Here is a 16,117-nt window from a genome sequence, read left to right as displayed (position 1 = left end):
TTTTTTTTTTGGGCACCTTGTATATTATGTTATTTTTATGAATAAATATTAATTCTAGTGTTGAGAAACAGCCAATATTTATTAATGCACCTACAATCCAAGATTGAGTACTTAAATCATTGGCTGATAAGATAAAATTGATCCCTCTGGGAGTCTAATCACTTCATCCGGTAACCCCCGTATTATGATTAAACGTTCTCATGTGATACGACTTTGCTACGTGATTCATTTTAACTTTTTAGATAAATAAAGCTTAGTTGGCATTACCAGTGACCCTTTGATTTTAGATCAAATTCATTCACAACGTTTTGTCTTACTACAACTATCTGATAAAGCACTAGGTTCATTCACATTCTTAGAGGCTATTTAATAATGCATTAACTTTGTTAACGCAAGCACTTTACTATTACTATATTATACTTATATACTGCACTTTCCTAACACTGATACAATTGGAATTTCACGAATCAAAATGATCAATATACTATCCAATAAAAATCTTTTTGATTTAAGATTTTGATTACTATTTTATGCGAAAAATACTGACATTACTCTCTGGCCAGTCTAATATTTAACATAAAATAAAAAATACGTTTTGATCTCATTACTATGTCAAAATATGTTATCAGCAGTCTAAAAGTATGTTAGATAGTCCTTTATTATCCATGTTTCGTCCCAATTGCCAATTTACCAGTCATGGATAGCACTTATCTGAAGAATCATTCAGAGAGACTTACATTCTTTATAGACGGCGGATATCGTCTTGATGCCGTAATTACTAAGAGAAGCTAGCACCTCGATAAGAGCACCTTCATCTGTACCCATGCCGGAAATTGCATTATGAAGTTCTTTAGCATAGAATTCCGGTAACGGTGTCATTAGCGCCAAAATTGCCTTCTCAAAGTTGCCACCAAGTTCTGATTTTAATTCAGAAATGAGATCCTTCCCGTACATAGTTTTAAATTTATCAGCTATCTCAAGCCGCTGGACGATCCCACGATGAGCAAGGACGTCGATTATCGTCTGTTCATCGGTGCCAAAGCCCTTCATCGCTGTTCGAAGAAGAGATGCGTCTTCTTCTGGATTGAAAGGGTCAGCAGGATAAATCGTTGGTGTGCACTAAACAAATAAAATAAGAAATATATATACACGTGTTAGCTTTTTGTATAAGGTGTTCGTGTTATTGCTAAACAGAATTTACCTTACAAAATATTTTAAAGTATATAATACTTGCATAATATATGTATATAAACTTTTCATATGTGCAATTTAAACAAAGAAATGGAGGTAATCTTTAATCTTTTTATATAATATGAAAATTAGTGTCCAAATGTGTCTAATCGTGCATAACATGTTTCGGAATCATAGATGAAAACCCATTTAACCAAAATCAAAAATGAAAAAAATAATTGGAATATTTTCTAAGATTACATTTATTAATCTATAAACTATGTAAGGTGTACCTTAACTGACAGTACAACTAAACAGAAAATTAGTCTAGATGAAAAATGAGAGGAAAATAGAGAATGACATTTTTATATATAAGGTTTTATTTTCGAGAAAATCGACTTTATGGGTATTCCCCCAATCTATGTACATTTAACTACTTGGTTTAGCATTTAAAAAATTAAACTCGAGGAAGAATCATGTATTTAGCGGAATGAACAATATTTTTATAAAATAATAAAATTCATTGTGCATAAATATTCTATTTTATAACGTATCCTTGAATAGTCAATACAATACAGAGAAACCTGATTCGTGGTAGCAGTTTATATCAAGATTCATTAAGTTTAGACACAGTCAAGTGTACATTCCTGAAAACATAAGCTCATATTAAAAAAGTTTTAATTTAATTTTCTTCTGATGTTTTCATGTATAATTACTCCTTTCTTGATTCATGTGTATTAGCTTATATTCTGTATATGTATACTTTATTACATGTATGTTTATTAGACACACATGTATGCCTGCTATCGTATACCACGAGACTTAAAACGTTCATTCGGGTTTGGTGTAACTCATCACTCCGAATGCTTAATTTCAGTATCAGGAGACGATAATATTTAACACGCAACATTAATCCGAATGAAGGTCATAAGTTGGGCTGCTGACAAGTAGCGTGACTAGTGGGTTACGCCTATGCATCTTACACCGGTAAAGTGGCGTGACTTGTTGCGCTGCTTCGTGCTTTCTATCCCAATTTTTAAAAGCATATTTAAGAGTATACTTTTAAGAGTAATTAATCAAATTTTAACAAAATGTAAACCTTAAAAGGGAAAGTTTAATAGCAATGTTCCATAATGGTATTTATTTTTGGAAATATTTAAGAAAAATAAAATTTAATCAAATTTTAACAAAATGTAGACCTTAAAGGGAAAATTCAATAGCAATGTTCCATAACAGTATTTATTTTTGGAAATATTAAAAAAAAATAAAATGGATCTAAAAGAAACGATATAATTGAAATTTCAATTATAAGCTCCCGTTAGAAAAAATACGATATAAATATGGAAATAGATGTTAAATTAAAAGCATTAAAAATATAATCGTTCAAAGATATAACAAACATCGACAATAATTAACCAAAAGTCAATTTCACGCTTGAGGAAGCACGATTCTGTCTTAAGTACAACTGCACCTGCAACATAATTGTCCGTCTTCAATAGAAACAGGCTAAATACTCGAATCCAATTAATGTTTTCGAAGAACTCACGAATTGGTCAATGGAAATAATCGTAATCGAGGAATAATTATCGAGAATAAATAAATTGTCAAGAATAAATCGTAAAAATTGGAAGTGAGAATCCTATATTCGACTAAAGGAAATAAAAATCAGTTCCTTTATTCGCTGGACCCTACCTTATCCAGTTCAGGGATCGTTCATTTTGTGTCGTACTCTCACCCAAGACCGAAAGTGGCACATCTTCGTAAATTTCAAGTACAGGAGAAAATAACTGGTTCTGGCCGGCATTCAGTATCACGCGCAAAACTGGCTTTTATAATTTTATAAGGATAAAATTCCGAACCACGCCGATTTAATTCGTAAATCATAGTTTTAAGAAGGAAAAACAAATTCTGGTCATCAACTCTCTGATTACAAAAAAAAAACTGTTGTAATTAATGTAAGAAGGTGTATAAGTAACTGCTTTAATGCTAAAAATATTACGTGGCATAATAAAGCAATGCATAAATCTTTTTCTGTTAAAAATTATATGATCATCTATTACCTAGACTCGAGTGAATCATATGGTGATTATTGAACCTACAGTAGAGCTCATTCTAACATTCACAGTTTGAGATCATTTCTAGATCTTTATCCGAATAAATAACTTCTGAGAATTCGACTGATACAAGGGAAAAGAGTAGGTGTGTGAGAAACACATTCAACCCTGTTATAACACAGTGAAATTGTTTCGAATTGTATCAAAACCGTGTTAAACGAAGTTTAGAACTGATATAAAAGCAAAGACAGTGAAACATTCGTCCTATAGTTTTGTTATAGTATATTGTCCAAAGTTTATCAAACCCTCTTATAAGAATATTGTGTAATAAGAGAACTTTCGCAATTTTTACAACGCTTTATATTAACCCTTTGCATTCGAGAGACGACGCTCAGTCGCCATTTAATCGGATTCTAAAGATCGTTGTTAATTAATATCTCGGATTTAAAATTGCCCAACGACGCGTGGAATATCGGGGTAAAATAATTCTACGTATTATTATTAATTTGCACTTGTTATTTACCGTTTTGAAAATATCGTCGACTTTATGGCAGAAAGTTTTCGAATTATTATGTTCCTGTAACGAAAAGATTGCCGAGTGCAAAGGGTTAAAACCGAGTTCACCATGCTATAAAAGTACCGTGTTGTAAGAATACTATGCTATATAGTTGGGTGTACTAATATTCAATGCAAGCATACGTATATATACGCATCCGTGACGAATTCGTATCGACGATATTTGGTGAACCCTGTTCTAAGAATTGATGGGGGTAACGACGGATGTTAAAGTGGGCAAGAAATCCGGGCGCTTATGCGGGCAATAACTGTAGTTATGATTGTGATCGATTTTTGCACGGGTCTTCTATTTAGAAACAAATTCAGAAAGTGAAGAAGAAGCTCTTAAATAAAAGATTTTCAAATGCAAAATCTCGTAGACTCTGAGTATACTTTATTGGATGTTAATAAAAAACAAGCTCACAAACTGAAATTATTACTTTCTTTTTAATAAACTAATACTCTAAGGACTGTATGAACAAATTTCATTTTTGAAAAGTAATACATGCATTTCTATATTTGATAATAAAATTTTGCTGAATAACAAATATATTTTGTATAACAGTAAAATTGCCAAGCTAATCAAAGTGTTTGATTTTGATTAATATTGATTTGTATTCAAATAAAAATGTATGTGTACCTATTTATTTTCATTATACTATTTTAATTATTATTATTTGTGTATGATGTATTTAGTTGCATATTATAAATTAGTAAGTCTAGTGTTAATAATGCAAGGTGGTGTTAAAAATTATTGTTTGTTGATAGTTTCAATTATAGCATCTTCACCATATAGATCTTTGAAATATTTTTAAAAAAGCTTGATCCAAATTCATTTTACTTTAGGGAATAATTAAAAACTAAAATAAAAATAAAATAAAGAAATTAATCTTACGGTTCACCTGTCATTTTCATTTTAAATACCGTGATAATTGTACAAATTAATTTTTAATCAGACCTCGAACCTCTATACTATGTATATATACTAAATAAGAAGTTTTTAATAATTACCTGCACATGGTAGTACTGACTGGCCGACATTGTTCAAATTAGCTGTAACAGATAAATTTAAATTAAATTTACTACCAAATTTTATTTTCATACAAATTTTATTAAAATTTATTATTAGAATATATAATTATTAAAAAAAAATATAATTTTTATGTATTTTTTAACACATGGTAAGAATATAACAAAATCTAAATAGTTTAATGTTTAAGACATAACTAATAGTCATAAAACACATTAAACTAAGAGTTAAAAAAATTTGGATCTAAATTCATATAATAAATAAATAATATTAGGAGATTATGTAATCATTTAAAAATTAAAAATAAAGCAAAACATTGAGTGTCTGTACTGTATCTTTTAACTAATTTTTCGGTGATAAATACGATGAACTAAAAATTAATTATCATTCTTATTACATAGAACCTCAAAATATGTGATATTATAAAAATTATTGTATGTATTTATTATTAATTATTATGTATTTACTAATAACACGGTATCTATAACAAAGTAATAAATCTCTACGTGTCTATTGTGCTTAAATAGAATTCTTCTACAATTTTGACATGGTCTATTTTAAGAATACTCTCCATTCACATTATTAAATAGTACATGTACAATTGTATGAATCATCTAGAAACGTCAGATAAATATAAATTAGTTGCTTGAGTTCCTAGAAAAAGTGTAAATATTACTCTACAACATGTGTCATAGCAACAGTAATTGAACAAGATTCATTTCAATAGATACATGTACTATAGTATATGCTAGAGTATCAGAACAGCATCCTTTAAATGCTTAGAACATAAGAACTTAATAAAATATAATATACACATATTTAAAAAATGTTCTTCTGAAAATATAAAAATATAGTACATTAGATGTATTTTTATCATTTTGAGATCATTAAACTCTTCATAATCTAAATATTACAATTCTGACACTTGAAATAAAAAAAAAGAACTATATTAACCACCGCATTTATGGCATAATACACAATGCATTGTTTCGTAATAAAATTTACTTAATTAATTTCAAATAAAATGAAAATATTCGACATTATCGATAACGGAACGTATTTGTTAATTCTTATTCATTGAAAATCCAAAAAACCATTTTTCTCTAATTATGCATATATACACATCTTTTTCGGTCTAGGGACTTATTCTTACATCACTCTGAGATCACAAGATGAATGATGACCTCAGTGATTTATATAAATATCTGTGGAATTTAGCAGTTAATCTCATTTAAAGTATACGCAAAGAATAATCCTAAGACGCTATTATAGCGAAATTCCAAAGACTATTGATCGGTGTCTAGAAATAAGTATTCAGGGTGTGGCTCCTACCTTCTCTTAAAGCGGCTACAGATCCTATTCGTTTCTTCTGGCGTAGTAGTACCAGTTCTGTTCGGTTCTAGTAACCAACTGAAACAAACTGCCGCTCGTTACAGATATTCTTTGCAGGAATGGTGGGAGTTACAAACCGGAGAACGTACGCGAATACTGCAGGAAGTAAGGTTTAATAACTTAATGTGCAATTCATACGAAAATTTGATGTGTCAGACATTGAACGATAATATGTAAATATAATTTATTGCAAATAATAATTACTTATAGCATAGATTTTTTTTCTTTTGTTAATGACATGTAACATTGTTCATTCGTAGTAATGTATATTTACAATCTACAAATTTGTAATAATCTACAATTAATAAAAGATGTATATGAAAATTTATAATGTTTTCAGAACTTTTAAAGTATTTGTAATAGCGTAAAGCGTTTACTGAAGTCAGATCTATCTATAAATATTACTTATCAAATACTTTGTTAAAAATATCAATGACATAATTGGATTTCTATCTCCAGTGTACAAAAAAAGAAATAATAAAAAAGAAAAACGCTCTCATATATGAATATATAGAACATACTTATTGATTTTGTCAAGAATATATCACTAATTTTGATAGTCCTATTTTATCCAACAGTCTTCATCTTTTATACTTTCATATTTTTAATGTATAAATTTGAAAATTTATTATGTAATCAAAGAAATTATTGTTGTATTATAAAAATTATAAAATATTAATAATCTTCCCGTGTAATTTTCATATAAACTAATATTTTCTGTTTTTTGCTATAGGTACAGTACAAAATAAAAAATTCACAATACGTAATATTAATAATTTGATTTACGTATATTACATTTTCATTACAATTGTAAACAAATTTTCATTATCCGAACTCACTTTTCTTATATCATATTTAATATGAAATACATTTGTTTAATATTGTTAACATGATGAAAGATCATTTTACTACTATTATTAGTTATAGCAAATGAATAGTTAATTTAATGTTGGATACTCTCGATATAAAATAAAACAATTTAATTTATCAATTATATGTAATTATATTATAATTATATTAATTATAAACAAAATACGACTAATTTCTTATCAATACTCACATAAATTTTATACACATGTACAATTTGTTAGACACAAATTTTTTTGACAAGAAGGATTTCCAATTTTGTATTATTGATTTAGACTGTTTAAATCTTTTGTAGTATATAATATAAACAGTAATTTGAAAACAAATTTTATAAAACAGTATTAATACCACGAATTGTTATTACTTAATCTAATCACACTGTGTAACGTATTTATTTTTCATTTAATATTACTCACGTCAATTTTTTGTTGTGACGATGATTAGAGGAACTGTACCTTATATTTCTCCTTATATATCTTATCTAAATTTTTTGGTATCTGTTCACAACACCAATGTACGATTAAAACACAATTTTTATATCACAATCACAAATTATTGAAGTCTATTTAACATACAGTAATTAGAAAGCACGTAACGTGATTACGTATCTGTCGCGTATACTAAATAGTGGTAGGTAGCATCAGAAAGGAACGATGTTACGATGACATAAAAGAATCCATTGGTGGGGCTTGAGCGAGGATTCGGTGACGTGTCAGACAAAGAATGCCATAGTGTAACAAGGAAAGATAATCCAGACTACCGTTTGCCAAAAGATTCTGAAGAAACAAGGTCAAATGACTCAGCATGGTAGAAGCTATATACCGTCAAGTTCTTTGAACAGTGACGTATCAACGTTCTTCAGTTTGTTGGATGGAAACTGCAATAATTATAAGAATAAAACATAATGACGTTATTGCCACTTGCCAACTATTTTTCTTTAGATTAATACTATTTTACTAATAATGTATTTCATATGTGAGATTATTCACTTGATTTTGAATTATTTATAAATTATGCGTTGTATATAGAATTTGTATTATATTATAGAAATTTAAACACTCAAACTTGGTATTGTTCCGTATTATATCTCTAATATTTATATATCAAAGTATATAAATGTATATAGCAGTTATTTTATTAACGCCACACGTAATAATTGAGAAAATATTTTGTTTCATTCATCTTGAATCTTTTATAAGATATACTTTATGCTTTATACTATTCATTTTATTATTACTTTTGATAAAAGCAATGTTATCCAAGTATAGTATTAATGTAATATTATAAATTACGTACACATCATATAATATTATAAATAAATAAATAAATAAATTACGATTTTGTTTATTACCTACTAAATTCAATCCATTTTATTTATTTGAAAATTAATGTAAAATTTAATCATTTTTTATTTGAAATTTAATATTTCTAATACACTATATCCGTTATTAATAGACACTTTTATAAGTTTTCTAACTTTGTTCAATAACAATAATTTTTGAAATATTATAATTCATTAATTTATGTAAAAGTATCAAATTTAATAATTAGAAACCTAAAATAAAATAAAATAATACACATCTTCGCTTTATCACTTTTAATCTAATAAAATAATACACATATTAAAGATAGTTATTGTTAAAAATCTAAATAATAAATATGTTTTAAATACTATATATTTGTTTACATAAGTAATATACATTTAGGAAATTGAATTGGACGAAAATTAGTAAGCTAAAAGAAATAACCTTCTGATTCATTTTATGCATTTGAATTAAATTTGCAACTAATGTGTTAGTTATATGATACACACTATTCATAGGTATTGCATGAATCAATGTATTTGTGATAGAACGTTAATAAGTGCGTATATAAAGTTCATGACGCATCGATATTATGTGTTAATCGCACATATGTGTAGTAGTTCATTACCACAATTGTAATTCAATGAAATACATATTTCAAATATAATAAAGTAATTTGATAAAATTTTATATTCATTGCTACTATTAATATAAAATATTATCTGCTGTATTTCAATATCTAAAAATATAAATCTAATGCTATTCTCCTTATTTATATCAATTTTCAAACTTCATGTGTTTGATATTTTCTAGAACAGTTTATTTATTATTATTGTCATTAACATTTTCTTTCAATATTTATTAATGGAAGTTACAAAGCTAAGTTGATATATGAACATTTTTTTAACATTGGGTATACACAGTTTAATCAAAACAAAATGTAAGAAAATGCTCAAACTTCTAATATGATACATTACATGTGCGTAAACATATATATGTGTTAAATATTCTATGGTAAAAAGTAAATATTTATGGAACTGCTATATGAAAGTTTATATTCTAAATAAAATTTCATAATAAGGCATTTGAAGGCAAGGTAACTTTGGTTTTTTATCCATTTGTATACTGTTTTCTGTATTATAAAATTATATATATTTTCCTTTATCTTTTTTATTAATTTGTTTTCCTGTGCTTATTATTAACGATGGAATGAATAATAACGTTTTTATTCATTTTTGTCCTTAATTTTGTATATTTATGAGATACAATAAAATTTCAATAATAGTAAGTATATAAATAATTAATTATTTTAATATGACAACTTATTTAAGTAATATACATATAATATTTGTTTTACAATATCTCTACATATAATATGCATCTAATACCATTAAAAAGTTCATATCAAAAGTAACTTTCGTCAATTTTTTTGAACTTTTAAGTAATAATTCATTCTAATGGTTAAAAGCAAGACTTACATTATCGTGGAGTCTGTATTTTCTACCTCTTTTGAAAAGGTGATTAAATTAATAAGGGTCTTTTGATATGTACCTTTCAAAGAGTTTATTATATTCTAATAATTTATATAGATAAAAGGAATTTAAAAAATTGCAAAATTTCATTAGTTACAGTTATTTTATTATTATAATATATCATTATGTTTTTGTATGTTAATTAATCATATTACATATATTAATCAAATACATTTTTTATTCTTTACAAGGCATTATTAGAATGTTATTAGAAAAAATTATTAATAATTTGTTTGTACAAAAATATATAAAATATATGGTTTCATTAAAAAAATAAATTAATTTTGAAGTTTTTACTACGTATTGTTAAATACATATATCAAATATATTTTCATAGGTTATGTCATTATTATTATGTGAATTTCTAGAATCTAAATTTTGAAATCTCAAATAATTCTCGAGAAATAAAATTATACTGAGCTAAATCGAACATTATTTGTTTATATTATTAATATACTAGTAATTTATTATTATATTAGTCCATTATAAATTTCAAAAATTAATAATTGTTATACATAACCTATGAAACATTTGTGACACGTGTGTAAAACAAACAGTATGAGTTTATTTGTCATAAACCGGTAAGTCTAAGAAGGAAAAACAAGAAAATAACTTTATTAACTATATTTAAATTTTTAATTTTAATATTAATAGATATAATTCATCAATAGATATGAAGGCGAAGAAGAGGAAACAAAAAATGAAAAGCATCATTTATCGGAACTATTGAAAAGAATAGAAGAACGTAAGAAAGAAAGAGCTTTTAAAAATAATCGAGAATTACAGAAAAGCAATTCTGAAAATGCGCAGGAATTAAAACATAAAAAGAAAAAAAAGGAAAAGAAAAAATTTAATCAATCTCCAATAGCAAATACTAATGTAAGTGAAAATACTACATTAATCAATGTTGAAACAAAGAAAGAAGAGTATATTTCAGAGCAGGATTATAGAAAAAAGAAAAAAAAAAGGAAAGATGTCTACAATGAAGAAAATTTTATGAAACATGAAACCTCACAAAGTGAAAATACAAATAACCTGAATAATGAAGTACCAAATCAACAAACTGATTTTATAGTTTTGGGTTCTAAAAATAAGCAAAAAAAACATGAAGTTAAGAGAATACTTCCAGAATGGTTGGCTAATCCAAAAATTATACCTCTTGATTTAAGCACCGGTCCAAACTTAGAAGAATTAAATTCGATTTTAGATAGTAAGCTTATTGAAATTTTAAGAGCTAATGGTATCAATAAATTGTTTCCTGTTCAAGATAGTATACTTCATTGGCTATTGAAATGTGAAGAAGATAGACAACAAAAGTGGTGGTTAAAAGATACGTGTGTGTCTGCTCCTACAGGCAGTGGTATGAATATATATACGTTATTTATAAAATAAGGAAGTACTTACATTATAATTTTGGTACCTAATGGTCTCCTACTAATAGTTTAAATAGCTTAAATGAATATGAATGAAAGTTAACATCATTAGTAAAATTAATGTAATTAATAACACATAAATAAAATTCATATAAATTTATTGTCATAAATTAACAATGATATATTTTAAAGGAAAATAACATTTTTAATTTTTATTTCTTTTTAGGTAAAACTTTAGCATATGCTCTGCCAATTGTTCAAATATTACAATCTCGATTGGTTCCAAAAATACGTTGCTTAATTGTTGTACCAGTACAAGAATTAGCTACACAAGTTTACAAAGTGATGCTAACATATACATCACATACAAATTTAAGAGTTGTTTTACTTTCTGGTGCTTCTGCATTTAATGAAGAACAAAAAAGCATTATGAAAACAAGTATATATTTATACATCCCAAAAATAAAATATGCTTCCATTATTTATATAATAAAAATTATTTTTTATAGGTGCTAGAGGAGAATGTATATTTTTAGCAGATATAGTGGTTGCTACGCCTGGACGATTAATAGATCATATATTAAAAACACCAGGATTTTCTTTGGATGATCTTAAATTTCTTGTTATTGATGAAGCAGATAAAGATGCAGATTGGTTACAATATCTTCCTGAGCCTCATTATCGAGCTCCGCGATTAACACTTTCTAATTTACATTCTGGGTTAGTTTCTAGTAAATTCCTTATATAATAAATATTTACTGAAATAATATATTTTTATTGTATATATTAATGAGTAGTTATATTTTATATAATAATAAATTTTTATTAATTTTCAAATTTCTAAACAGCAAAATTCCAGCACAAAAATTATTATTCAGTGCAACATTATCACAAGATCCTGAAAAATTGAATCGCCTTGGACTTTTTCAACCAATATTATTTACATCTGTCTTGTTAACGGGCAAGGATGATGATGTAGATTTAGATAAGGAAGTAGGTGATTTTATAGGCCGTTACACAAGTCCTGAAGAATTAATAGAAGAAGCAGTAGAATGTGCAATAGAATACAAACCATTAGCTTTATATCAATTAGTAATTAGAAACAATATGACTTCTAAAACATTAGTATTTACAAATTCTGGAGCAACTGCTCATAGATTAGCTATTATACTTCAGTCACTTCTATTTGAAAAAAATATAATAGTTGGAGAACTTTCAGCACAACTTTCATCAAAAGGACGTGAAAATGTACTTAAAAAATTCATTACTGGCAGTACTCAAATGTACGTTTTATTTATCTTATTATTAAAAATTGAATTTTAATACTACAAAAATAAATCATAATATTTTTTATTCTTTTACTATATTTTCAGACTTGTATGTTCAGATGCATTAGCAAGAGGAATAGATGTTCCAGATGTACAATTAGTCATATCTTATGACCTTCCTAAACATATTAAAGGATATATTCACAGAGCAGGAAGAACAGGACGTGCAGGTAAATCTGGTACTGCAATATCTATACTAACATCTAAACAAGTTGGAATATTTAAACATATGTTGAGTAATGCCCATAAAGCAGTACCAAATATTGAAAAATTAGATCTGAGTTCTGTCATAAATGAAGTTGATTACTCTAGTCATATCGAAAAATTGAAACATGTTCTTGAAGAAGAAAAACAAAAGAACTTATTACGCGCAAAAACTGCTAAACGAATTCGTGTACTAAATGTACATTGCAAATAGTAATTTTGTATACAAATGCTAAATAAAATATAATTTGTTTTCGTATTTTGAATCTAGAAAGTTATTAATCAAATATACCGTCTATTCAACGAATCGCGTCGCCAAATATAAACAAACACATGCGATATTGCTCAGACGAAACACGAACATTATGGTATTCTCCGGAATGTGCATTGGAGAGCGCCGGTTATGTTCGTTTCGAGTTTCCGGTGCTCCCCAGCGTAACGATGATCACCATGGGGGTTTTAATGGATAAAAATCCCACATAATCCCAGGCCTCCCGGAAGAGGGGACGGGGTACTTTTAGAAGATGCTCCCACGTTAAAAAAAAGAAAAGGAAAAGGGACGTTATAGTATATATAATTTTTAGTGCGATATTTTTAAATTGGTTATAATCATTACAAAAGAATTATCCTTTGTAAATGTGGATATGAATAACGTAATCAACAAAGTCAGTTAATATTTCCTTATTTAAAATTTGATTCTGTGCTTGTTTCTAAGCTATTGTATTTGTCACTATCGTCTATATTTATAATGAGAATTCTCAAAAATTTATTTTCAACTTTTAAAATTAGATATTGAACACAATTTTTTCAATTGTCTGATAATTTTAACTAACAATTCAAAAAATAAATTTTTCATATCAGCAAATATAAATGTATCATTTGATATATAGCTTTTTAATTGTCTCCATATCAAATCACAAATTGTGCTTTTATTGTAGCAAGCTAATTAATATAATTTTTCACACGTTTTATAACTTTACTTTATCTTCAGGAATTCCCCACGAAGAATAATGAGGATATTAATAGCGTACCATTTTAATTGTAAGACGTTTTCTAGACTAAATCCTAGTAATTCTTTTTTCAATAGTGGAGTTCATTGGTTTTTATATTACTATATAATAAATATAGATATATATATTTTGTACCTATAATATTCTTTTTTTTAAATCATTTTTGAACTTTTTTACGAAATGAAACGCTTTTTGATATGTGATTTACGATTTTGGTTGTGACTTATTGTATATTATAAATGCATATAAATCATAATATAGATATACAATGAAACGTATAATGTAAAAATACATCAAAACTGTAATACAAAAATAATAACAAATACAACAAAACAGTACAAAAAATATAAATATACACAAGAAAAAATCAAAATCAAAAAATGAATAGGGAAATGTAAATTGGATTGATTTGACACGCTCTATGAGATGGTTTCAGAGATAGAGGCGTCCCTGAGTTTAACAACTAGCGGCTTATTCCAGCTAATAGCTGTGGCTGTTAGCCTCTTGCATGCTTGGAGCTCATGTATGTTTTGTTAATGTGTAGTGACTCGACTGCTTGAACGGATTCTGAACCAATGAATGTAGGTAAAAAAGATGGAAAACAACTCATAAAATAACATCGATAATAACATTTTATTGTCTGAAATTAATATTATCGTACACGATGCTCGTTCTCTATCGCAATTTGTGTTCTACTGATAGTTGCCATATCTTTAAATTGTATGTTAATTATTATTATTGTTGCATTCTGATAAAGGCAAGTTATTCACATTTTTAATTTATAAAAGATAAATGATCATTTATTGATTAACGACACAGATGTAATTGTATTATTATTATTGCTGTGTATAACTTTATAACCTCAAGAATGTCGGTTACACTTTATGTACAGTAGGAATGAATAGATTAGTTATAGTAACCAAAATATATGAAAGATACATAAAAAAAAGAGAGAAAGAGAGAAAGAGAGAGAGAGAGAACGAAAATCTTTTTTAGAAATTGTGATCAATTACGAATTTAAATAATTTAGTGATATAATAAGATTGCAACCTGTTCGCTTCGCTTTTATGTGTACCTATCGTTACACGAAGGATAGATACAGCGTACAATAATATTTTTAATAATACATGCTTACAGATTGAATATAATTTTTACATTTAATTATATTTATGGAATATTTAAAGCCATCAGATCGCACTTTATAATTTTTAACAAAACATGTAGTAATCTATATTTAACTATTTGTAAAATATTTAATTACTTATTGTAGTATTATATTTTAACATAATATTAGTGTTACTTTGACATGTTCAGTATAAATTAAAATGTAAATTAAAATATTTAAGCAAGTATAATACTTTGTTTTTTCTTATTGATTAATACATAATACAAAGATATAAAATGTATGTATTTTGTATATAAAACAAATATTTATGTCAATTTATTAGAGTTACATGATTTACAAAAAGATTAGGCAATTTTTGGTCAATAATTGTAATTGAATTGAATTGAAATTGAAAATAAAATTGAAATTGTTAAAATAAGAAGTATAATCTGTATAATTAAAACATTTTAAAATGATACATAATTAAATTGACAAAATATTATTTAAAATTTCGAAATTTTTTAAATTAGTTGAAGTTATTAATCTAATAAGGAAAATCAGTAATGTAATAAAATGAGATTAGTTAGATCTCTAAGTGCTTAAGCACTTAAGAAAAATCAGTAATGTTCAAATTTTCGTTGTAAGAAATGCAATGAACGAGCACATTTACTTGTAATATTATATATGTATAGATAAATGTCTAACAAATGACTAAACATCTTTTTCAGTTTTAATATATTACATCCTGAGACCATTTAATGATATTTCATATAAAATGAGGTCTCTTTTAATATTACTATTATATGATGTATTATATTAATAATAATACACTAATCACTTTTTTTTTTCAATTTGAAGTTTCATCAACAATGTCATATTTGTTTCTATGTTATTTACATGTCATGTTACACATTGTTATATGTGCTTTTATAACTATATGTACATACACAAAACATGGTCCTATATGATTCATATGTATCGTTGCCGTGTACATGTATATTATTATACTTAACGCCAATAAATTCGCCACACTTATATGATAACATTATAATAAGAGGATATTTGATGCACATTTCCTTGTTGTATACATATTTATATAGGGAATGCACCAAGCAATTTACCTTATCCTTAAAAACCCACAGGGAATTCATTTTTTAGATTTATCAATACTATATGATACAATATTGAAAATA

The 16,117-nt window shown here is 26.5% G+C and overlaps 2 protein-coding genes across 7 annotated transcripts in view; one reads left to right on the top strand and one right to left on the bottom strand.

Moving 5' to 3' along the window:
• The window catches only part of LOC108550072 (annexin B9), a 19,812-nt gene extending 12,006 nt beyond the window's left edge, over positions 1-7,806 (bottom strand). For 3 of the 6 annotated variants that reach the window (XR_001890391.1, XM_017903672.1, XM_017903671.1), the window contains exons 1-4: positions 7,485-7,805; positions 6,142-6,219; positions 4,791-4,832; positions 738-1,119 (exon numbers count right to left, since the gene is read on the bottom strand). Coding sequence is in view for 3 of the 6 variants with exons in the window: in XM_017903672.1 (XP_017759161.1) it covers positions 738-1,119; positions 4,791-4,820 (412 nt within the window). In the remaining 3 variants the exon portion in view is untranslated. Of the gene's footprint in view, positions 1-737; positions 1,120-4,790; positions 4,833-6,141; positions 6,220-7,484 lie in introns of all 6 variants that reach the window. The other 3 variants (XR_001890392.1, XR_001890393.1, XM_017903674.1) reach the window with 3 other exon arrangements.
• Positions 7,807-10,412: 2,606 nt separating this feature from the next.
• Dbp73D (putative ATP-dependent RNA helicase Dbp73D) lies at positions 10,413-13,023 on the top strand. Its single transcript, XM_017903658.1, has 6 exons — positions 10,413-10,485; positions 10,576-11,264; positions 11,504-11,716; positions 11,787-11,997; positions 12,126-12,560; positions 12,651-13,023. The coding sequence occupies exons 1-6, from the start codon at positions 10,463-10,465 to the stop codon at positions 13,021-13,023; spliced, it is 1,944 nt and encodes a 647-aa protein (XP_017759147.1). The 5' UTR covers positions 10,413-10,462.
• The last annotated feature ends 3,094 nt before the right edge of the window (positions 13,024-16,117 follow it).

This window comes from Eufriesea mexicana, unplaced genomic scaffold (assembly GCF_001483705.2).
Source record: "Eufriesea mexicana isolate 0111107269 unplaced genomic scaffold, ASM148370v2 scaffold2467, whole genome shotgun sequence".
NCBI classification, from domain to species: domain Eukaryota; kingdom Metazoa; phylum Arthropoda; class Insecta; order Hymenoptera; family Apidae; genus Eufriesea; species Eufriesea mexicana.
This window is presented reverse-complemented; position numbering and strand designations above follow the sequence as displayed.